The 25,742-nt window shown below is 42.1% G+C and overlaps 2 protein-coding genes across 2 annotated transcripts in view; one reads left to right on the top strand and one right to left on the bottom strand.

Moving 5' to 3' along the window:
• Nucleotides 1-6,513, top strand: part of GTF2A1L (general transcription factor IIA subunit 1 like) — a 121,115-nt gene extending 114,602 nt beyond the window's left edge. Inside the window, exon 9 of the mRNA XM_055107996.2 lies at nt 5,939-6,513. Coding sequence (XP_054963971.1) covers nt 5,939-5,995 — 57 coding nt within the window. The 3' untranslated portion in view covers nt 5,996-6,513. The remainder of the gene's footprint in view (nt 1-5,938) is intronic.
• LHCGR (luteinizing hormone/choriogonadotropin receptor) overlaps nt 1-24,674 on the bottom strand; it is a 70,233-nt gene extending 45,559 nt beyond the window's left edge. The window contains exons 1-2 of the mRNA XM_003822690.4: nt 24,461-24,674; nt 198-269 (exon numbers count right to left, since the gene is read on the bottom strand). Of these exons, the coding sequence (XP_003822738.3) occupies nt 198-269; nt 24,461-24,621 (233 nt within the window). The 5' untranslated portion in view covers nt 24,622-24,674. The remainder of the gene's footprint in view (nt 1-197; nt 270-24,460) is intronic.
• Between the last annotated feature and the right edge of the window lie 1,068 nt (nt 24,675-25,742).

Genomic DNA, 25,742 nt, shown 5'->3' with positions numbered 1-25,742 from the left:
TTTTAATGACTCTTAAAAATCATACCTTTTCTTCAAAGGTCTCTAGTTATTATTTGTATTACAAAGATAAAAATATGTGAGTATCCTAAACACAATTTCTTTCCTAGAAAAATTATCCCCTTTCAAATGTGTTTTCTCTTAGAAAAAATTCATTATTCCAATTACGAATGTCTTTTGATATGCAGTAACTTACTTACATTTTTATGACCTCATTAAGTCCTCTGAAAGCTTGAGATGGGATCACTTTGACAGGGAGGTAGGCAAGTGATCTAGAAAAGAAAAAAGGAAATCCAAGAGTTTAAGATTTATGATAGGGTGCCTTTTAAGTTCATGAATAAAATGGGTATGTGTATGTGTGTGAGAGACAGAGACTTCAGAGTTCCCAAGAACTGGATTCAGGCTGAGGATTCTAACTTAAATCAATGAAGAGATGTGCCATGACTTATTCTTGGTCTTTATCAAAGAGTGTATAATTTTGTGGTTAAAGACTGTGAACGTTGAGATTAGGCATACCTGGACTCAAATCTTCGCTGTCCCACTACTTGGCTATGTGATTCTAAGCATGTTATTTAAGCCCTCCAGCTCAGTTTCTTTGTCTGTAAAATTGCAATAATAATTCCTACTTCACAGGGTCATTGTGATAATTAATCAGGATAATCCATGTAAAGAACAGGGCTTGGCACCAAGTATATAGTTAAATAGTTGTAGATTGATCCTATAGACTTGATTGGGAAGATGGACAAAAACTATATTGAGTAGAGTGGAGAAATTAATGATGAAAATACAACTGGAAATCATGCAGGCAGGAAAACAGAAGATTCATTAAGAACATGCTCCCATCTTGATCTCTACTGTCTTTCCCAGGTAGCCTATTTCAATATTATTCCAAAGAGACAACTTTGATCCTATGGTTAACTCACATGGGCATCTCATGTCATTTGCGGGGAATGTCTATGAGAACATTTCCTTCAGGCATTCACTTATACCCACAGGAAAAATCTAAATATTCTTGAAATTGAAATAAAATCTATGCTGTACTTAAGATTTGAGAAAAGAGTGACACTCAGAAATGCAAAACCAGTATAGGATGATGTGTGAATGCTAAAGGAACTGGAGGTTAAGATAACTCAGGAGAAAGCAACTGCAAGGCAGGGATGAACATGAAGCCAACATTTATTGAGTATCTACAATGGTTTAATGGTTTGGCCCAAGGACTGGCAGAGAGGAAGGGAGTGGGCAAGGATATTTCAGGTGGGAAGTGAGTATGTGAGTATCAGGAATATGAGAACAAAGGTGAAAGATGCTGTCTTGTTTTTAACATGTCTATGCAGCAGAGACTGCTTTAAGCTTCTAGGAAAGAACACCTCCATGATGGGCAGATGAAAGTAAGATTTCTTACAGTCCCAGAAGGGACTTGCTACAGTTGTAAGCTACTGTGTGGGTTATACACACCCATTTGTGACCTTCTTTTACTCACTCAACAATGGTGTGAGGTGGGAATTTCTCTTACATAGCAGAAGAAATTGGGTCACAAAGAGACTAAGTAACCTGAACAAGGTTACAACCAGGCAGAATGACTCCAGACATCCTTTCCCTGTGCAATACTGGCCAAAGCATGTCACTCTTAATCCCATGTCTTGGTGAGCAAGGTGGAGGGACAGACATTGCAACCTTGCTTCTCCTGAGAGGAAGCATGTCACATTCGCTCTATTTCTTCTGCAAAGCAGTTTACCAGCCGTTCCTCCCTAGGTGCTAATAGGGAGGAAATTTCATTTCAGAAAAATGTTTTCACTCAATAATCTCTTAGAAATGATATAACCTAGAAAAAGTAATCCAACTTTGGTCTCTGATTCTATTCCCGAAGACATTCCCACCAAGGACATTGTTTAACACCTAAACTCATTTAACAAAGGATCCGAGAAGAACAGGGACAGTGTGGGGAGAAATCTTCTTGTGATGGCATATTTGCTTCCTATATTTCTTCTGGAATCATGTTCGCTTGGCTTCCTGATTAAAAACACAGTTTTATTGCTCTCTGCACTGCCAAACCAATAAATTTACAGAAGAGAAAGCTGTATTCCACTGTACCCCTTGCAGCATCAATAAAACTGACAGCCAAATTCTGATTCCAGAATCTTTATTGCTGGGGATAATGCAGTGCAGAACATATTTTGGAGACTGTTTACATAAAAGCTTCAGCAGAACACTTCAGAGCTGTTTATTCATGCAAATGGAGCCCAGAAGCTGAAGTCTCTCAGCAGGCAGCCTCCTCCTCCAAATGGGAGCATGGTGTGACTCCCAGAGGAGCAGTTTGGTTCAGATTTGATCAGGGAGGTTGCCTGAGCTTTTGATTGATGTAGGGAGGAGGGATGAGGAGCAAAGGTCGGACAGAAGTGCAAGAAGCTGTAGATCATGCAATGGCAGTCTCCAGTGGCTACAGAAGCAGCCCTGGTGCAAGCTGAAATTTTGCAGCGTTGATGTTGATGCTGCAGAGCAGGAAAGGCAGCAGTGGGGAGAGTGAAACTAGAGCCTCCCCTATAAAAGAGACACCAAGTGAACAGCAGGTGACTTTGTGGATATGGCTGGGTCAAGAAAAAGTCCTGGGGGCCAGGGAATGGGGAGAGAGGTGGGGTTAGGCAGGTGCACTGTGCTTTTCACAACAGATGTGTTCCCATGAGGCAACACAGAGAATGTGGTCCTGTGAATCCAAAACCACTTTCCCTACAGACTTATATGTTTTTTTTTCAGAAATGTCACATCTTCATTTCTGATTCGTCTTTGATGGGTAGCAGTTCCTAAGCATTCAAGTATCTGTCTCCAGAATTTATTAATAAAGTTTATGATTTGTTGATAACTGTTTGAATGTACTCCCTTTGAAGGTGTCCCACTCTCTATTGGATGCATCTATGATTCTTTCCATGATGCCAGAAACTTTTAGCAATGTGAACAATGATCTTAATAACCCTGCAATTCCACTCCTGTATACATTGAGAAAAATTCTCAAATTGATACTTAAAGGAATCTTGTACAAACGTCTTCTTCACAGCATTGTGGCATCAGGGGCTTGGAGGCAACCTGGGTGTCCATTACTAGGTGAGGGAGTATGTAAAATTTGGACCGTACACACCTAACTGAATAGGAGAGCCTGTAGAAGTGAGAGTCTAAAGGCACACAGAGTAGCATGGGTGGATCTTCAAATCATGGAACTGAGAGAAACAAGAAATTACTGAGATATAATATACTGTTTGCAGAATTAAAATATATGTAAACAAAACACTAGACATTAACCTCCTCCTGCACATGAACATACACTAGAATTGTTATCTAAGGTGAGTTGAGAGGAACAGAAGTGGGAGAAGGAGATAAAATAAATAACTAAAAACAGAGAGGGACTTTGAATGGACTAGTGATAATGTTTCTTGAATGAAGAAATATGACCAACGTAACCTTCTGTACTAGAGAGACAAATGGAAAATAAAAAAGGTTTATTTTGATGTATTGGCAGCCTGCTTGTTTACCTTTCTTCCTCCTCCTTCCTCTCTCCCTTTTTCCCTCCTTCCTTTCCTTTCCTTCATATTTTTTTGGAGTTAGGCATACTTGTATTCCAATAGTTTTGTGAACTATTGTGGAAAGGTCTAGTCGGTATCATTTGATATAGAGCAGAAGCCAAGGAGAACTGAGGGCAAAAATGCCTAAGGCAAGGACAGTTCAGCAGCTCTGCTGTCCAGGGTCAAAAAAGGAATGAAAGCTATGCATAAAGCAAAGAAAATAAAGGAAGGACAGAGCCCTTTCTGTCTCAGCAAAAGAGGGTGATACACCACAACTATGCACCTCAGATGGGTGGTAAAGAATTAGGGTTACTGGGAAAATATGAGGTTGAACTTGCAGGGTGGAGATTCTCTCTTGAAAGGTGAGACGGCTGTGGAAAAATATGGCTGTAGAACTATGCAGCTACTTAAATTTATTATATTTTCACAGTCTTTTTTGCAGTTTTGAACTTTTGTTTTTAAATAAATTTATGAGGCAACGCAGGTGGCACCTTGCCCAAGTGCCTTTGCCACAGATGTTGAAACAAATGCTTCAATTGGATTACAAAGTCTGTGTTAGCTTCATCAGCTTGGAACTTCCATCTACTCATTAATCTCATCTGCAGGTCCCCAACCCTTCTAGTTGTGTGTTAAAGTTGAAATCGAAACAGTCTGTCCTCCTTAGGGCTGGAATTAAGTCATTCATCCTAGTACTGGGATCTTGTGATTGGTCATGACTCTGGCGAGGCTTGTGCATCGTCTAAACTGGACCCAATAACATTAATATTTGGAGGGCAGGAGTGCACCTGCAGTGCCTTCCCACATGCTATGCTGGTGTTTGTTTTTGTCTCGATTTCTTATTCTGTAGCTTGCATGGTCTCCCCAGAATCCATCTAGGAGTAGGGCTTCTCTTAGTTCCTGCCTTCTCTTTTTCTCAATCACCAGATCCCGATCCCTGTATCTCTACCCCTTAGGGAACACTGCTGCCCTAGAACAGTTCCTGGTTGCTGTCTGGTTAGGGTCAAGCTAGTATCTCTTACTGCTTAGTTCTGACTTTCAAACTGGGCCCCTTGGCACAGACGGTGACCCTGTGTTAGGACTACCCAGTGGAGTTGGGTTACTTTCTGTAGTGGATACTGTGGTGGGCTACCCAAGTCACTCTTTGGTACTGACGCACCAATTCCGCCAACTGCTAGGAAAGAGTGGGTGGCTGAAGCTCTCGGCTGAGTTGCTCTCCTAGAATTATGCTTATAGACTGATGTGGTTTGGGTCTGTGTCCACCCAAATCTCATGTCAAATTGTAATTCCCAGTGTTGGAGGTGGGGCCTGGTTGGAGGTGATTGGATCAAGGGGGCAGATTTCCCCTTTGCTGCTGCTCTTATGATAGTGAGTGAGTTATCATGAGATCTGGTTGTTTAAAAGTGTGTAGCACCTCTCCTCTCTCTCTTCCTCCTGCTCTGGCTACATGAAAATGTGCTTGCTTCCCTTTTGCCTTCTGCCATGATTGTAAGTTTCCTGAGACCTCCCTAGCCATGCTTCCTGTACAGCCTGCAGAAGTGTGAGCCAACTAAACCTCTTTTCTTTGTAAATTACCCAGTCTTGGGTATTTCTTTATAGCAGTGTGAGAATGGACCAACACACAGACCAAGATTGCTACCTCACCCAGGATTATGTCTTCTCTTTTGGGCAGCCCTCATCCAGTGACTGGACAATGTATAGAATAAAGGCCCAGCCCCCTTGCCTCCGGGTGGGACTACTCAGAAGGACCATCCTATCTTTAGACCTTCTTCCTATCAATTCTTACCTGGGCCCTGACTTGATCCCCTTCCCAGCCAAATCCAATTGCCAAGCACTCAGTGCAGCTGTGTCAGAGTCCAGTGACAGGAAAATTTACAGCATCCAGATAAATCTAATTAAAGAAGATAACGCCACCTTATCATGTCCTCCCTAGTGGTTTCTAATGTCTCCTGGGTACCCAGGATTGGGGCTTGGGCCCCTCTTCTTTTTTCTTTTGAGTTTAATGACAAAGATGGCCTTGGAAGGAGCCAATTTGTCCAGTTTAATTTTTGTTAACTAATCCTCAAAGTAATGTTACCTGGAGAGCTTCAGTCAGGTGGGCTCTAGTGTCCCCCTTTAAGAAAATAGAAGATTTGTTTTGTATGTTATATATATTAAAAATTTTAAAAAAATCTGGAAATCCTTGCTTATAAAAACCTATCAATTGGGAGACATATGCACTATCAAATATTTCTTTGTTCTATAGATGGATTTACTGCAGGGTTGCTTTAAATAGCAAACTCCCTGGGTGAATGGAAAATAGAGTTCAACTGACACACTCTCTCTTTTTAAGGACAGGTATTGCATAAAGCAAATTATAACTGTAGGTTTCTCACCTCCCCTTGGTTTTTCAGAGCTTGAATACAAGATGTTTCCCAGGGCAGGGCAGCCTTCTGATGCCCTCAGGCTGAGGAGGTGCAGAGGGAGAGAAGAGCCAGGGAAGAAATACAGCACCAATCTGGAGTCTCCAAAGACTGTATAGGCATTTTGGTCACTTGCCAGAGCTTTTACTTTTCCTTCTGCCCAACACATGGCAGAAGTGAAGTGTTCACTACCTTCTAATTGTTGTTAAAAATGCCAACTATATTATTGATTTAAGAAAGCTACAAACATCCATTCATTTTCCACAGATAATGAGTTTATTGCTAGAGCTACGTCCTGAATTCTAAAACACTACAAAATCAGATGAAGGGAAAAAAGAGAGAAATCAGAGACAGTTAAAGCTTTTTTGCCTAATGAACTTGTTGAAATGGGAAGAGGTTTATTTAATTATTTAAATTCAAAAGAATTTGGTGTTTTTGTATTTATTAAGATCTTGTTCTACACTTAACAGTGTCTTAAGAAGTTCTGTGTTCTTTTCAAAGCTGCTCACAATGATAATAAACTTGCTTTCATCTTAGAATAAAATAAAAATAGCTTTCCTCTTTTGAAATGATTTTAAATCTTCGAGCTTTCAAAGGCATCGGACTATTTGGTGGCTTCATTACAGGGAATGTCTTCACTTATTGGCCTATTGTCTTCAGCATTTACCTAGAGGGAGCTGAGGCTTCAGTGTTAACTGAAATATGAAGTCAGTATAGATGAACATCCAATATGTTAAGCTTTACACCAGAAAACTTTGGAACAGTCTTTAAAAATACATCCAGGTGGTTTTGATTATTGTTGACTGCTCCCTGCAGTTACTGTACTAGGCTCAAGGAGTCAGAGTGAAAGGGTTGCTTACAAGTCATTTGGTCCAACCCCTCACTTTACAGAGAAAGAATCTTAGGAAAAGGGAAATGACTTTTTTGAAACCACATGGCAATTCAGAGGCAGATCTGGACTAAAGCATTGGTTTCTTCCTTCCTGGTTTGGTGCTGTTGTCCTCCAACAATCAAGTCACATCAGTACTGTTCATTTGGATGTTTGTCGATACACTCTACTACATGATCCTCTGTTTTTTGTGTGTGAAAACTTAGCCTCCTGAAAAGAGCCATCAGCTTCTTGAGGACATAGCTCAGTTTCAAAATGCAGCTCAAATCCCTGCTTCTCCATGAAGCTTTGGAGCCTACCAGAATGTTTTTTCTCTTCCTCTATCCTCCTCTACACTTAATTACTACACTATTTTTTTCCCTTCAGTATTATTTGAGAATTTACCAGACACCATGCGTGAACATTTCCTCTGTTCTCCCATCGAACACCCAGTCTCTGGTAGATTCTGCTTTCCACATTGTCTCTTGCTTCCAGCCCCTTTACTCCTTACACACTGCTACTCTTGGCCATTCTTTTCTCCACCTGGACTATTCTAGAGTCCCCTAATTGGTTTCCTGTCACTCCATCGTTGCTTTCCCCTGACCAATCTAGATTACTCTTCCTGACAACTCCTGCTATGTCATTCTCATGTCAAGCAGCTTCTGTGCCACCCCCTCAGTCAAACTATCTACAAATGTCTCAGCCTGGCATTCAAGGCTCAATCTTTATTCACCAGTTGTATCACCCACTCTTGCCCTCATGTAACCAATACACTAGACTTGCACCGTCTCATATGGCAGCCATTAGCCATGTGTGGCCACTGGGCAGTTGAAATATAGGCCAGTCTGAATTGAGATGAGCTGTAAGTATAAAATGCATACCAGGTTTTGAAGACTTGGTAAGAAAAAAGAATGTAAAATATCTCAGTAATTTTTGTATTGATAACATATTGAAATGAGAATATTTTATACATACTAGACTAAATGAAATGTTTTATTCAAGTTAATTTCACATTTTGAAAACTTTTTAAATGTGGGCACTAGAAAATTGAAAATTACTTGTGTGACTCACATTATGTTTCTACTGAACAGCACCTCCCTAGGCAAATCAAACTATTTGTACTTCCTGAACTTGACTCACACTTTCCTGATGTCATTCATGGTTCCTACTGTTTGGCACATCTCCCTTCTCTGCTGGTCAAATTCTACCCTGGATTAAAGGTCCATCTCAGAATGCAAATCAAAACCACAATGAGATACCATCTCATACCAGTTAGAATGGCGATCATTAAAAAGTCAGGAAACAACAGATGCTGGAGAGGATGTGGAGAAATAGGAACACTTTTACACTGTTGGTGGGACTGTGAACTAGTTCAACCATTGTGGAAGTCAGTGTGGCGATTCCTAAGGGATCTAGAACTAGAAATACCATTTGACCCAGCCATCCCATTACTGGGTATATACCCAAAGGATTATAAAACATGCTGCTATAAAGACACATGCACACGTGTATTTATTGTGGCACTATTCACAATAGCAAAGACTTGGAACCAACCCAAATGTCCAACAATGATAGACTGGATTAAGAAAATGTGGCACATATACACCATGGAATACTATGCAGCCATAAAAAATGATGATTTCATGTCCTTTGTAGGGACATGGATAAAGCTGGAAACCATCATTCTCAGCAAACTATCACAAGGACAAAAAACCAAACACTGCATGTTCTCGCTCATAGGTGGGAATTGAACAATGAGAACACATGGACAAAGGAAGGGGAACATCACACAGTGGGGCCTGTTGTGGGGTGAGGTGAGTGGGGAGGGATAGCATTAGGAGATATACCTAATGTTAAATGACGAGTTAATGGGCACAGCACACCAACATGGCACATGTATACATATGTAACAAACCTGCACGTTGTGTACATGTACCCTAAAACTTAAAGTATAATTAAAAAAAAAAGGTCCGACAATTTGAGAAAGATGGCCGAATAGGAACAGCTCCAGTCTACAGCTCCCAGCGTGAGCAACGCAGAAGACGGGTGATTTCTGCATTTCCATCTGAGGTACCGGGTTCATCTCACTAGGGAGTGCCAGACAGTGGGCACAGGTCAGTGGGTGCGTGCACCATGCGCGAGCCGAAGCAGGGCGAGGCATCGCCTCACTCGGGAAGTGCAAGGGGTCAGGGAGTTCCCTTTCCTAGTCAAAGAAAGGGGTGACAGACGGCACCTGGAAAATCGGGTCACTCCCACCCGAATACTGCTCTTTTCCGATGGGCTTAAAAAACGGTGCACCAGGAGATTATATCCCACACCTGGCTCAGAGGGTCCTACGCCCATGGAGTCTCACTTGTTGCTAGCACAGCAGTCTGAGATCAAACTGCAAGGCGGCAGCCAGGCTGGGGGAGGGGCGCCTGCCATTGCCCAGGCTTGCTTAGGTAAACAAAGCAGCCAGGAAGCTCGAACTGGGTGGAGCCCACCACAGCTCAAGAAGTCCTGCCTGCCTCTGTAGGCTCCACCTCTAGGGGCAGGGCACAGACAAACAAAAAGACAGCAGTAACCTCTGCAGACTTAAATGTCCCTGTCTGACAGCTTTGAAGAGAGCAGTGGTTCTCACAGCACGCAGCTGGAGATCTGAGAATGCGCAGACTGCCTCCTCAAGTGGGTCCCTGACCCCTGACCCCCGAGCAGCCTAACTGGGAGGCACCCCCCAGTAGGGGCAGACTGACACCTCACATGGCCGGGTACTCCAACAGACCTGCAGCTGAGGGTCCTGTCTGTTAGAAGGAAAACTAACAAACAGAAAGGACATCCACACCAAAAACCCATCTGTACATCACCATCATCAAAGACCAAAAGTAGATAAAACCACAAAGATGGGGAAAAAACAGAGCAGAAAAACTGGAAACTCTAAAAAGCAGAGTGCCTCTCCTCCTCCAAAGGAACGCAGTTCCTCACCAGCAACGGAACAAAGCTGACAGAGAATGACTTTGACAAGCTGAGAGAAGAAGGCTTCAGACGATCAAATTACTCCGAGCTACAGGAGGACATTCAAACCAAGGGCAAAGAAGTTGAAAACTTTGAAAAAAATTTAGAAGAATGTATAACTAGAATAACCAATACAGAGAAGTGCTTAAAAGAGCTGATGGAGCTGAAAACCAAGGCTCGAGAACTACGTGAAGAATGCAGAAGCCTCAGGAGCCGATGCGATCAACTGGAAGAAAGGGTATCAGCGATGGAAGATGAAATGAATGAAATGAAGTGAGAAGGGAAGTTTAGAGAAAAAAGAATAAAAAGAAATGAGCAAAGCCTCCAAGAAATATGGGACTATGTGAAAAGACCAAATCTATGTCTGATTGGTGTACCTGAAAGTGACGGGGAGAATGGAACCCAGTTGGAAAACACTCTGCAGGATATTATCCAGGAGAACTTCCCCAATCGAGCAAGGCAGGCCAACATTCAGATTCAGGAAATACAGAGAATGCCACAAAGATACTCCTTGAGAAGAGCAACTCCAAGACACATAATTGTCAGATTCACCAAAGTTGAAATGAAAGAAAAAATGTTAAGGACAGCCAGAGAGAAAGGTCAGGTTACCCTCAAAGGGAAGCCCATCAGACTAACAGCAGATCTCTCGGCAGAAACTCTACAAGCCAGAAGAGAGTGGGGGCCAATATTCAACATTCTTAAAGAAAAGAATTTTCAACCCAGAATTTCATATCCAGCCAAACTAAGCTTCTTAAGTGAAGGAGAAATAAAATACTTTACAGACAAGCAAATGCTGAGAGATTTTGTCACCACCAGGCCTGCCCTAAAAGAGCTCCTGAAGGAAGCGCTAAACATGGAAAGGAACAACCGGTACCAGCCGCTGCAAAATCATGCCAAAATGTAAAGACCATCGAGACTAGGAAGAAACTGCATCAACTGACGAGCAAAATCACCAGCTAACATCATAATGACAGGATCAAATTCACACATAACAATATTAACTTTAAATGTAAATGGACTAAATGCTCCAATTAAAAGACACAGACTGGCAAATTGGATAAAGAGTCAAGACCCATCAGTGTGCTGTATTCAGGAAACCCATCTCACGTGCAGAGACACACATAGGTTCAAAATAAAAGGATGGAGGAAGATCTACCAAGCCAATGGAAAACAAAAAAAGGCAGGGGTTGCAATCCTAGTCTCTGATAAAACAGACTTTAAACCAACAAAGATCAAAAGAGACAAAAAAGGCCATTACATAATGGTAAAGGGATCAATTCAACAAGAAGAGCTAACTATCCTAAATATATATGGACCCAATTCAGGAGCACCCAGATTCATAAAGCAAGTCCTGAGTGACCTACAAAGAGACTTAGACTCCCACACATTAATAATGGGAGACTTTAACACCCCACTGTCAACATTAGACAGATCAATGAGACAGAAAGTCAGCAAGGATGCCCAGGAATTGAACTCAGCTCTGCACCAAGCAGACCTAATAGACATCTACAGAACTCTCCACCCCAAATCAACAGAATATACATTTTTTTCAGCACCACACCACACCTATTCCAAAATTGACCACATAGTTGGAAGTAAAGCTCTCCTCAGCAAATGTAAAAGAACAGAAATTATAACAAACTATCTCTCAGACCACAGTGCAATCAAACTAGAACTCAGGATTAAGAATCTCACTCAAAACCGCTCAACTACATGGAAACTGAACAACCTGCTCCTGAATGACTACTGGGTACATAACAAAATGAAGGCAGAAATAAAGATGTTCTTTGAAACCAACGAGAACAAAGACACAACATACCAGAATCTCTGGGACGCATTCAAAGCAGTGTGTAGAGGGAAATTTTTAGCACTAAATGCCCACAAGAGAAAGCAGGAAAGATCCAAAATTGACACCCTAACATAACAATGAAAAGAACTAGAAAAGCAAGAGCAAACACATTCAAAAGCTAGCAGAAGGCAAGAAATAACTAAAATCAGAGCAGACCTGAAGGAAATAGAGACACAAAAAACCCTTCAAAAAATTAATGAATCCAGGAGCTGGTTTTTTGAAAGGATCAACAAAATTGATAAACTGCTAGCAAGACTAACAAAGAAAAAAAGAGAGAAGAATCCAATAGACGCAATAAAAAATGATAAAGGGGATATCACCACCGATCCCACAGAAATACAAACTACCATCAGAGAATACTACAAACACATATACGCAAATAAACTAGAAAATCTAGAAGAAATGGATAAATTCCTTGACACATACACTCTTCCAAGACTAAACCAGGAAGAAGTTGAATCTCTGAATAGACCAATAACAGGATCTGAAATTGTGGCAATAATCAATAGCTTACCAACCAAAAAGAGTCCAGGACCAGATGGATTCACAGCTGAATTCTACCAGAGCTACAAGGAGGAACTGGTACCATTCCTTCTGAAACTATTCCAATCAATAGAAAAAGAAGGAATCCTCCCTAACTCATTTTATGAGGCCAGCATCATCCTGATACCAAAGCTGGGCAGAGACACAACCAAAAAAGAGAATTTTAGACCAATATCCTTGATGAACATTGATGCAAAAATCCTCAATAAAATGCTGGCAAACCAAATCCAGCAGCACATCAAAAAGCTTATCCACCATGATCAAGTGGGCTTCATCCCTGGGATGCAAGGCTGGTTCAACACATGCAAATCAATAAATGTAATCCAGCATATAAACAGAACCAAAGACAAAACCCACATGATTATCTCAATAGATGCAGAAAAGGCCTTTGACAAAATTCAACAACCCTTCATGCTAAAAACTCTCAATAAATTAGGTATTGATGGGACGTATTTCAAAATAATAAGAGCTATCTATGACAAACCCACAGCCAATATCATACTGAATGGGCAAAAACTGGAAGCATTCCCTTTGAATACTGGCACAAGACAGGGATGCCCTCTCTCACCACTCCTATTCAGCATAGTGTTGGAAGTTCTGGCCAGGGCAATTAGGCAGGAGAAGGAAATAAAGGGTATTCAATTAGGAAAAGAGGAAGTCAAATTGTCCCTGTTTCCAGACGACGTGATTGTATATCTAGAAAACCCCATTGTCTCAGCCCAAAATCTCCTTAAGCTGATAAGCAACTTCAGCAAAGTCTCAGGATACAAAATCAATGTACAAAAATCACAAGCATTCTTATACACCAACAACAGACAAACAGAGAGCCAAATCATGAGTGAACTCCCATTCACAATTGCTTCAAAGAGAATAAAATACCTAGGAATCCAACTTACAAGAGATGTGAAGGACCTCTTTAAGGAGAACTACAAACCACTGCTCAAGGAAATAAAAGAGGATACAAACAAATGGAAGAACATTCCATGCTCATGGGTAGGAAGAATCAATATCGTGAAAATGGCCATACTGCCCAAGGTAATTTACAGATTCAATGCCATCCCCATCAAGCTACCAATGACTTTCTTCACAGAATTGGAAAAAACTACTTTAAAGTTCATATGGAACCAAAAAAGAGCCCACATCGCCAAGTCAATCCTAAGCCAAAAGAACAAAGCTGGAGGCATCACACTACCTGACTTCAAACTATACTACAAGGCTACAGTAACCAAAACAGCATGGTACTGGTACCAAAACAGAGATATAGATCAATGGAACAGAACTGAGCCCTCAGAAATAACACCGCATATCTACAACTATCTGATCTTTGACAAACCTGAGGAAAACAAGCAATGGGGAAAGGATTCCCTATTTAATAAATGGTGCTGGGAAAACTGGCTAGCCATATGTAGAAAGCTGAAACTGGATCCCTTACACCTTATACAAAAATCAATTCAAGATGGATTAAAGACTTAAACGTTAGACCTAAAACCATAAAAACCCTAGAAGAAAACCCAGGCATTACCATTCAGGACATAGGCATGGGCAAGGACTTCATGTCTAAAACACCAAAAGCAATGGCAACAAAAGCCAAAATTGACAAATGGGATCCAATTAAACTAAAGAGCTTCTGCACAGCAAAAGAAACTACCATCAGAGGGAACAGGCAACCTACAAAATGGGAGAAAATTTTCACAACCTACTCATCTGACAAAGGGCTAATATCCAGAATCTACAATGAACTCAAACAAATTTACAGGAAAAAAACAAACAACCCCATCAAAAAGTGGGCAAAGGACATGAACAGACCCTTCTCAAAAGAAGACATTTATGCAGCCAAAAAACACATGAAAAAATGCTCACCATCACTGGCCATCAGAGAAATGCAAATCAAAACCACAATGAGATACCATCTCACACCAGTTAGAATGGCGATCATTAAAAAGTCAGGAAACAACAGATGCTGGAGAGGATGTGGAGAAATAGGAACACTTTTACACTGTTGGTGGGACTGTAAACTAGTTCAACCATTGTGGAAGTCAGTGTGGCGATTCCTCACGGATCTAGAATTAGAAATACCATTTGACCCAGCCATCCCATTACTGGGTATATACCCAAAGGACTATAAATCATGCCGCTATAAAGACACATGCACACATATATTTATTGCGGCATTATTCACAATAGCAAAGACTTGGAACCAAGCCAAATGTCCAACAATGATAGACTGGATTAAGAAAATGTGGCACATATACACCATGGAATACCATGCAGCCATAAAAAATGATGAGTTCACGTCCTTTGTAGGGACATGGATGGAAATTGGAAATCATCATTCTCAGTAAACTATCACAAGAACAAAAAACCAAACACCGCATATTCTCACTCATAGGTGGGAATTGAACAATGAGAACACATGGACACAGGAAGGTGAACATCACACTCCGGGAACTGTTGTGGGGTGGGGGGAGGGGGGAGGGATAGCGTTGGGAGATATACCTAATGCTAGATGACGAGTTAGTGGGTGCAGCGCACCAGCATGGCACATGTATACATATGTAACTAACCTGCATGTTGTGCACATGTACCCTAAAACTTAAAGTATAATAATAATAAATAAATAAAAAATTAAAAGAAAAAAAAAGGTGCGTCTCAGGTACTACATACTCTATGGAAAGGATTTTCATCACCAGTGGCACTTGCTTTCTCTCTTGAAGTCCCACAGTGTGGTAGTTAAGAGCGCACACTCTGGAGCCAGCCTGGGTTCAAATCAAAATTTCATTTCACATCTATAAAGTGTGTATAATCTAAAAAATCTATGTTTACATAATACTAATATAGCATGCAGTACAATATGAAGACTCAATAAGTATTTTTATTAATAATTCACAGCTGCTTACTGTGAAAGATTTAGGCCACCTAGGCTACATTTAATGACATCTCTATTTCCTTGGCAGGGGGTAGGGGTGGATAGGTTCCCTACTTAGGAATTGATTCTTCTGTTTGTCATGGGTCAGTCACTTTTAAGTCTATAGCATGCCTATGGCTTATTCCTAAATCTTGACTTTCCTCTGATTAGGACAACTGAGAGGGATAATAAATACTCTCAATTGGTATCTTTCTTTTGGGCTCAGATATCTCTTTTAGGACTCTTCTGATAGCCTTTTTAAGAAGTGATAAAGAACAACCTTCAATTAAATATTTCAACTCTAGAGAGCCACTCTGCAGATTTTGCATTTGAGCATTGATTGTTTTAATGATCAGTCAGTTGAAACTTTCCCATTGGAAAATGCAATTTGAGTGACTCTCCTCTAAGACACCCATTCCGCAGCACCCAAGATGGTGTGAGGAGTTTATGTCTTATCATGTGAACCAAGATGTTAAGAAGATTCCTGGATAATGGATTTTTCATGTCATTTGTGCAACAAGTAAATTAAAAATACAAAGCCTCAGAGGAAAATGGTAAGTATATCTAAGTCCTTACTCAAAACCCATTTAACATTTTCTAAAGAAACAAAGCAAAATAACCCAATCTCTATCTCCTTAAACTAGAATTTGTCTAGCAATAATATAACATGACAAGAATAACTCTGGTAAATAAAACTACATGTTGGGTTCTCCCTGGGGAATGTCTGCCTCACCTGTAATGATTTCTTGAAAGTATTTTTCAGGAGCTGAGAATATTATGTTGCCAAGGCAGTGACATTGCAGATATGCTTCCGGAAGCTCTTTCATTAAAAGCGCCTCTTTCCCAACACTTAAAAACTTTTTTTAAAGCAAATGTGTAAAAGTTGGTTGCAACTGATATACTGCATACTTTTATTTATTATTATTTTTTCTTTTACTTTTTTTTTTCTTTTTATGAGGCAGAGTCTCGCTCTGTTGCGGAGCCTGGAGGGCAGTGGTGCGATCTCGGTTCACTGCAACCTCTGTCTCCTGGTTCAAGGGATTCTCCTACCTCAGCCTCCCAAGTAGCTGGGACTACAGGCAAGCACCACCATGCCTGGCTAATTTTTTGGTATTTTTTAGTAGAGACAATGTTTCACCATGTTGGCCAGGCTGGTCTCAAACTCCTGACCTCAAGTGATCCACCTGCCTCAGCCTCCAGAAGTGTTGGGATTACAGGCGTGAGCCACTGTGCCTGAGAATGGGTTTGAAGTGCCTGAAATTACCGGCCTGTGTGCCTTCACTTTTTACTAACTTATCCCCTCTGGTAGCAACCATTATGAGGTTGCCTGTATCAAAAATGCGCCCTTCTCTGGAAGTACCTCAGAGCTCGCCACATTATGGTGGAAGAATCTTGCTGACTGAGCAGATCGATTCTATGCTGGGTGTGCTTGGGTCAGTCAGATTCTCTTTTTGGGAATTTGAAATTTATAAAAGAGGGACAGAGAGGAGTCGTTTTTGGAACCGACTCCTTGTAAATCTAGGGAAAAGCTCCCTGAGCTCCTTTTGCTAAGATGCCAGATATTCTCCTTACATCTTCACAGCATACTTCTACCTTCTTATCCTTCTATTAAGTTAATCTCTTATGATTAAAATGGTCAGAATTGATTTCTGGTGCTTGCAAATGAAAAAAGACTTACCCAGAGCCCCACCCAAGGTTTCCAGGTTGAAGTAATCCACTATTCTGTGGACAGTCCATAACACAGGGCATATGTTGGTGCTCAGTGAGAGGACCGAAGGCTTTGAATAGCGATTCCTCAGTGGTCTCTCTAAGCTGGCCAGAAATGAGCTTAGGGGATAACCATGTTAGTCCAGCTGCCTCTATAGAGAATGAGCCTTAAAACACTCAGAGGAAGTTCAGATGACACTTCCTCTGAGGCCTCTTTGTTACTCTGGCTAGAAGAGATGATTCCCTGCTCTGAACTCCTATCTTGTTTATAACCTTTATCTAGCATTTATCACATTCTCCATTTCCCTGTAGTCATTTGAGAAGAAGATACCTCTTCTACATCTGGAAGACTATAAGCTCTTGGAGGGCAGAGATGGTATTTTTGGATCCTGCATGCTATCTTGTACATTTCAGTACGTATTTCCTGAGTGGCCAACAAGTCTCACCTGAAGGCTTTCTGTGTGTCCAGTCTGAGGCTTAGGGATGGGGAAAGGTGGGAGGAAAAGATCCAGAATGGGCTTGGATGCTTTAGCTGGGCAGACAGGACCAAAAACAGCCAATAATCAGGTATTAGGAGGTATGTGTCAGGGGCAGCTAAGTTTGGGCTGAAAAGGCCAGAAATTAGACTCAAGGCAATAATGAGCTCTGCTATTTTGGGATTCTAACTTATTCACTTTCCAGGTTGAGAAGACCTAGTGGGTCATTTTCTCTAATTAACACCTCCCAGGAACAAAACTGTTCCATCAGGCTTGCCCCTTGGATGATAGATATTTACTGTTCAACCTCACATATGGGCTGTGGGTTTTTTAGTCTTCTCTGCATCATCAGATTATTACAATAATACCTTGTAGCTATGTGAAAACTTTATTTCCATACTTCTGGTTTTTTTTTGTCTCATTTATCTTCACTATATCTGGTCCCACTCAGGGACAGGAATCATCATGTCCCTTTTACAGACAGCAAAGAGATTTTATCATTGAGCCAATACCTACAGCACAAATTAGAAAAAGGGGACCTGGTGCTAGAACCCAGTTCTGCCCAGTCTGTCCTGTTGATCAGTTTGAATAATTTGGGGACTGCATTGGACCCTACCCTGTCACACCACAGCATCCCCACCTCTGTGGGCTCAGAAATGCTGTCTGCTGCTACTCATGAGGTGCAATTAGGAACCCAGGAGTAGCGTAACCTCATTACATCAGAGTCAAGGACAAATGTAACAGCAGCAAGGGATTAAATCTTCATTCTGAAAGTTGAGTTTTGTTTATAAATTGTACTTTTCTGAATTTGGCTGAGGTGGCATTAAGGAACTGAGGTTCAGGGCCACATAGAGAGCAGCTGTGAGTGGTTTGCCAGGAGGTGGTGTCATCTTCCAGTGAGGCAGAAGCTGGGAGTAAATGAGGACCCTGTGGAGAAGCAGCTAGAAGCTGCCCACCAAGTCAGAAAGCCCACCTGCCTGGTGGGAGGGATTATTTTAATTCCTTTCATAAGAAAAAAAGCTGGGTGGGAATTTGCTAAAATCTGCATTAAATATGATTTTTCTGCAGCCAAGGGGAGCTGCTGGAACAAAGCACATATGCTCCCATGGAGCCAGCCCTCTCAGCTGTGGAAGTGAGCAGCAGGGCTTCTCTTCACCACTGTGACTCAACTGGCTTTAAAACCTCAAGTATAAGATCAGAATTACACATGGCCAAGACAACATTTGGTGTAGCCACTCTGGGAGATTATATTTTGGAAAGAGACCTTTGTTGCCTCATTTCAAGACATGAAAAGAAGCCAACTGAGGGGCTTAGGAAGAAGATAGAGGTGGGCAAAAGAGCAGAACTGGAGCCCTGAATTAATCTGATTTACTGCTTTTGAAATTAAAAAAAAAAAAAAAGAAGAAAAACCCAAGGATTTACTGCTCTCCAAGGAGGGAGCTGGGTCCAATGCCAAAGAGATCTGTGTGTGAACCTTTTGGCTCTACACTTGTGTTGAGATTTTGGGAACTCTGTTGCTTGTTTTTTAGTGTCTTGCTAGGGGCTATCATTCACTTTCCCCAGCAGGGTGATTTTTAAACAAATAAAATCTAGTCCTTCCTGAGCTTCTCCCGAGGAGTCTGTGTATCAGCAAGGTCAGGTTTAAGAGTTGCCTTGAAGGCATGGCTGGGAGAGCTGAGTCAGAACTAAGGTTCCAGATTAACCTCAACCTTGGGCCTTTGTTTCTTTAGGGGTGGTTGTGGTGGTGGTGAGGGTAGGCTAGGGAGGTGGGACATAAACTTTCTTAATTCTGAGATTTTTTGGCTGGCCCAGATTTAGGAAAGCTGAGGGTAGGGCCAAGCTGTCTTGCTTGCAAGAGTGTGGTAGTCTTCTTTCTGTCTGTGGATTCTTTCCTGGGGGCTGTTACCTTGTGTGCTACACCAGGAGGCCATCTGTCTCAATTCAGGCTGCCTTGGTGGTTTTTGTTTGCTTTCAGTTTGTTTTTATTAAGGAATCTTGGGCTGGGGATTGATTTTTCCCTACTGAGTCTAAAAAAATAAAATGAAAACAATCTAGATGGAATATACTGATATAGGTAAGCTTCAGGTCTTGCTTCCCTGAAGTTGATATGTCTGCTATTTCCCATTCAAATGATAGACTGGAAGCCTACAAATTCTGTTATAGGACCTGGATGCTGACATAACACAAATAACTCCCTTCAGAACCTATAGCATTTTCTCACTTCCCCATTTTCTAAAACAGAGATTTAAAAAATGACATTTAGCTGTAATACATGCTAGCTGATGTAGACATGCTTCTTTTTTGCATGAGTTAATTGTTCCTATTCAGCTATCTCAGTTTAATCATGAAAGTCAGTAACACTTTAATTATACTACATGTGAAATTCTGGGATCCCTGAGTTGAATGACATTTCTTCAGGTGGTTCTTACTCTAGCACAATGATTCAAAACCAAGGGGTCGGGAGGAATTTCCCCCTGCCCCCTCCAGGGGTCATTTGCCAAATGTCTAGAGATACTTTTGGTTGTCACAATTTGGGAAGGCAGCGCTCCTGGCCAGGGATGCTGGAAAACATTCTACAAGGTTCAAAACAGCTCCCATAACAAAGAATTATCTGGCCCCAATTGTCAATTGTCAATATTGCTAAGATTTAGAAACCTGCTCTGGCAGAAGAGGCACATGTTGAACAAATGGCTGCATTATGGTGAGATATGTACAAAAATATATGTAAGCCCAGGATATTGAAGTGAGTATGTGGATGGGGAAGATGGAGGTGGAGTGGGGGTGGGGCAGTGGGCATCAGGGAAGGCTTCATGGGGAAGTGACTCCTAATCATGGTTTTTACTTAATGCCTTTGCAACCAATCATCAAATAATGGCTTTAATTGAAAGCTTATTAGTCAATAACTACATATTGGGATTTTTTTTCTTTTTGCACAACGTCTGAGTAATCAAAGCTCTCTAATAACTTTATGTCTTCTCTTAAGAAATATTTCCCCCCCAGCCTGGGAAGAATTTATTCAACCTTCTTCCTTGCTTCTCAGCAACGAATCTCTAGTTGATTTTAACCTGTGGTTCTTCCACCAGGACCCCTCTTTCCTTCTTCACAGTTCAGCTTCTTAACACTTGGCCCATGAAGCCTTCCCTTGGAGACTTCAGTTCATAGTGATTAATTCATTCTGTGAATTCCTTAGAGCCTTGTTGTCTTTCTCTCTACACCTATACCAGTCTCTTGGGGGTGTGTTTCCACTTAGATTGTGCGCTTCTCAAAGACACTACGGCACTGAACACTGTTTTGGACCCTGATTTACACTGCAAGTGAGAGGAAGAGGAAGACACTCAAGAAAGGTGTCAGGAAAGAGTAATGCTGGATTGATATGAACATTGCATTAGGTTGGTGCAAAAGTAATCATGGTTTTTGCCATTGAAAGTAATGGCAATTACTTTTGTACCAAGCCAATATCTTGCCAAGGCCTCTGGATTATGTCTTCAACAAAGTCTAAAAGTTTAATTTCTGTTCAGTAGGTACAACATGCAAAAAATAAATTGCCATAATTATTATTAGCATTTTCTTACTAACAGATTTTTCAAAAGCTGTTTCCATATCAAGCAGATCAACCTTTCTGTTGTCATAGAGACAAAGATCTTTATATAGCCATGGGCAAGGTGAGATTTTTTTCTCCTCTTTCCAGTTGCCTAGAACTAATAAGAAAGGAAAGGAAATTTTTAAAATCAGTTTTTTCTTTCATTTTTTCCCCAATTAAAATGAGTGAAATGTGGGAGGTTATTTTTTGTATCACATTTTAGATTTTAAATACCTATGTTTTTCATAAAATATGAAAGGGGAGGAAAAATTTGAACGATGCTATTTTCAAAATTTGTAAGCAGCAGGCTTGTCAGTGGTAAGCAGCTATAATCCATGTACCTTGTTTTTTTTCTTCTTCTTAAACCAAATAGTGAACTTCGGATGGAGGTCTTAGAAGGTAAGGTTACTAGGACCCCAAATGACTAAAGCATAAATTAACATCTATTGAGGGACTAATGCTGAATCCTAAGGTGCTCTGCGGTACTTGCCTCCTCCAACCCTGAGAACTTGGAGTGCTCCCCTTCTCTCTGCAGAGGCAAAGTCTATGATAATGTAGTGCAAGACCACATCCTCTCCTCCTGGAAGACTTACCTCATAATTTAAGCTTTCTTTTTTTTTTTTTTTTTTATGAACTGATAACTTGCCATCATAGCAGTTTTCTGTCTCATAATTACTGTTTATCATTTCATGCATTCATCATCAAGAAAAGAGGATTTCAGTATGAACCTGTCCACTTTTCCTGTCCTTTGTCTTAATATTGAGTTATTCCTTTACCCATAGGTCTTCTTACCTCAGGACTCAAAACTTCTTATTCTTTCTAAGGTTAATCTTTCCCCCATGTTGTTAGACTGATGCTCTCCTCCTACCCCCACTGAGATCTGACAATTAACATTCCTCCCTCATTCCCTGTATCTTCAGTCTGTCCTCCATGGATTCCTTCCTGCAGTCCTCTTTGAGGAAAAAAAAAACTTCCCTCAATTCTGCTTATTTTCTGTCTGCCTCTGGGTTTAGGATTTTGATTTTATGCCTTTTTGCAATAAATAGGTGTTATGCCGGTTTTTGGCGGGGGGGGGGGGGGGTGGGGAAGGGAAGTGTATGGCACAAGGACTTTTAAAATATACTTTTTCCTCTCTAAGATGATACCTCCCTGGAGAGCTGTGCCTTGGTTCTCAAACTTCAGTATGCATCAGAATCACCTGAGGAGCTTGTTAACATGTAGCCTGCTGGACCCCACCCCTGGAGTTTCTGATTCAGTAGGTTGGGGCTGAGGCCTGAGAATATGCAGTCTAACATTTCCCAGGTGATGTTCATACTGCTGGGCTAAGACCATACTTTGAGAAATATTGCCTTGAAGTAACAACCCTCCCTTTGCTTAACATGCACCTCTCTTGTCATATGGAAGTTGGTGTCACTATGTTGTGCCAAAAGTTACCCTGTTTTGGCCTGCATAGGCTCAACCTCCACAGAGTGACAAGGGCATCTCTTGAAAGATGAGGGCATCTCTCAACCATCTGGTGCTCAGGAAATGAAACCTTGTGAGGGTCACCACGCTTGGCTAAGGAGGCTAAATGACTGGCAGAGGATGTTCCTGGTGGTGGATGCTCAGGGTCTCTACCCCCAAACCTAGTCAGCCCTATCAGATATTTTTGAGGGGTTCTAGGATTCTTGAAACCCTGCTGAAAGGCAGCAGGAGAAAGTGGGATTTTAAAAAAAATTTACTTCAGCCTTTTCCAGGGAAGGGGGTCCCCTCCTGAGAACAGCACGTGGCAGCAGGAGTCCTTGAGAGATCTTACTGAAAAGCCGAATTGAAAAGGAACTGGGACTTGGCCCACCCATTCATGCCCCCAGTGGGAGTTCTTTGCTCAGTACTAATTTTGGAGAAACTGTGTGTGTGTGTGTGTGTGTGTGTCTTTTATTAAGAAAGCAGTAGTTTTTCTTACAAAGATGAGCAAATTTAAAAAGATAATTAATAGATAAAATCCTGAATTGCTATTCAATAGCTGTGAGACCTTGAGCAAGTTATTCCTTCTCCTTGGATCTCAGTTTCTTCTAATCTGTACGATAAGTAGCAGGCAAGTGAGAAAGTCTGTTAGTAGTACAGTCATTCTTAAGAGCAACATGGCATGCTTGTCAGGGACGGACCAGGGCTGGAAATTGGAAGGCCTGTTGCATGGATTTGTGGATTGATTGAAACAAATTCTATCAGCATGGTCCATTCCTTCAGGGAATGGACCTGACAAGATAATTAATGGATACTAATTAATATAAACCCCTCAACCCTTTAACTGTATCTCTCAACCACAATTATTCCCAGAAGGCCTTTAACTTTTCCGCATGAAGAAGCCTGGCCTGGCAGGGAGGGTGAGTCTCCTCTATGAAACGGCCCGTGACAGACTGTTGGGGGCTCAAAGGAAATGGCAGAGGGGGTGGTCTCCTTCCTTCCCCAGCACAGAATTCCATCATCTCTAATTGTTAGGACATGATCAAGACCTCTACTAGCCTTTTAGATACTCTTGTCTTTTGTCTTTTTTTCCCTTTCTTTTCTTTCCTTTTCTCTTTTCACAGGTGTATTGAGATGTAAATCCTACACTATAGAATTTAAAGTGGACAATGCAATTGTTTTTAATATGTTCACATGCAACTGTCTCTACAATCTAATTTTACAAAAATTTCACCACCCCCCCGCCCCAAGCCCATACCCACTGATTAGTAGTCACCTACTGTCCCTCCCATCCGCCTCCCCAGCCCTGGTAACTACTAATCTACTTTCAGTTTATCTGGACATTTCATGTAAATAGTATTATAAAATATGTGGTACTTTTTTTTCTAAATAGGAGAAAGGAGACCTGATGACACCCTGATAGTCTAGTACTAAAGGCTCCCCTTCTCCTCTTTACCCCATTACTCCAGAAACAACGCCCTCCCCCTGGTTGCTGATGTATACAATCCCTCAATCAGGCCTGTGAGTGTGGAGGTGGTGCGCGGGTGCCAGCGGCAGGGCACAGGGCCTTTGGTCCATTAGACCATGAGACTGAAGTTCAAGCACATCTGGGCACGGCGGAGCAGCGGCTTGTATGCTCACTAAGATGCCCGTGTGACTGCCAGCAGTCAGTTGACAGTTTAGGTCACCCTTGGCCATAGGGCCTGAGCTCTCCATTCCTAGAGGACCACAGGGTGCCAGAGCTCACATTCACCTTCCCTGACGTGGCTGGCCCGAGGCTCAAAGGCCGGTAAGACTTCTCTGGCAGAGACCCCTGCCAGAGGAGTTGAGGAGCGTCACACCCATATTCCCTTCAAGCAGCGGCAGAGAGCAGGCCTTCCCCTGAGGTTCCTGAATAGTTCTACTCCCCCGGCCACAGCCCCAACCAGGGATAAAGAATGGGGCTGGGGCTCTCAGAGGCATGGGGTGGTAAAAACAACCACCAAGCTTTGGGTTCTCATCACCCTAAAACGTGGGGGAAATTTGATAGGGCAAAGCGTTTTTCTCCAAGCTTCCAGGGAAAGGGGGCCAAAGGAGTAGGGAGGGAAGGTGGCATAGAGCGATGGAGGGTCCTGCATCAAGGGGGCCGCGACGGGAGCGCTGTGTACTCACAGTCGAGTGAGACCGGCCGTGGGGCCGGGGCAGCGCAGGGCGCCGTCGGGCACGCAGTTGCAGGGCTCAGGGCAGAGCGCCTCGCGCAGCGCTCGTGGCAGCGGCGGCTGCAGCAGCAGCAGCAGCTTCAGCAGCTGCAGCGCCGAGAACCGCTGCTTCATGGCCGGCGAACTGGGCTTCTGCGGCTTGCCAGTGTCTTGGACGGCCTCTGAGTGCGGCCCGCACCCCTCTCCCCGCCCCTTGGCTGCCCTTCCACACACCCTTCCCTGCCGGCCCGCCCCTGCCCTCCCCCTCTTACCGCGCACCCCGCTGAGTCTGCTCTGCCTTGACCTGCGACAGTGCCCAGTGACCCAATAACCTCCTTCCTGCTACTTTCCCCTGTCTTGTCCCCTACCATCTGCAAATGGCCCTAGCTATAGGAGGTAAAGAGATTTAATGGCAAATGTTTTGGATTAGAGGTGGGGAGTTCTGAATTGAGTGAGTTGTGACGCTTCCTGGAACCCCTTTTATTTCATTTGTGAAAGGGTCCGATGGATACTCGCTATACCCACATCAGAAGGCGTAAGAGTGCCTAGCTCAGACATTTTTCCTCTCTTTTATCCTCAACCCCTAATCCTTTCCCCTTCTCTTTTACCAAATCCCTCCACTCTACAAGTAATCTTTGCCCATCCTCCCAAATACCCCAGTAATTTCTCTTGGTGGTAAATGCTTTCTTATTTATGGTATAGCTATTTGGCTTGGTCCTATATCTCTTCTATAGATTGGAAGGTCCTTGAGAGCAAAATCCAATTCAGATTTATTTTTGTATTCCTTCTGGCTTCTACATGGTAAGTCCTCAGTAAAGATTTGTTGAATGAATGAATGAAACTGCCTAATACTGGTAGCAGCTGCCCCATAGAAGGCCCAGGATAGGCTAGACCTTGTAACAGGTGCTCTGCCTCACATCATGTTTAAGCTCCACATTGAACCAGCAGGGTGTTTGCGATGAGAAAAATGTCCCAAGAGGTATGTGGCTTCCCTGAAGTCACACGGTTTTAAAGTAGTGAAACCTGGAACTCATGTCTATCACCTACCACCTCTCACCAATGCAAAAAGCTTCTATGATCTACATACCAAAGAACTTAGGAGACAAAATTTTATGGTAATCATGGGGATCCATAATATCCCCTCTTTGATTTGATTATTTCTTCCTTCCAAGGATTCTGTTTGGATTCTGGAAATCCTAGCAATTTTGCTGGAAGAGGTGGACTTTGAAAGCTGGGAAGGCATTTAAGGCTTTAAA

Source organism: Pan paniscus, chromosome 12 (assembly GCF_029289425.2).
Source record: "Pan paniscus chromosome 12, NHGRI_mPanPan1-v2.0_pri, whole genome shotgun sequence".
NCBI classification, from domain to species: domain Eukaryota; kingdom Metazoa; phylum Chordata; class Mammalia; order Primates; family Hominidae; genus Pan; species Pan paniscus.
This window is presented reverse-complemented; position numbering and strand designations above follow the sequence as displayed.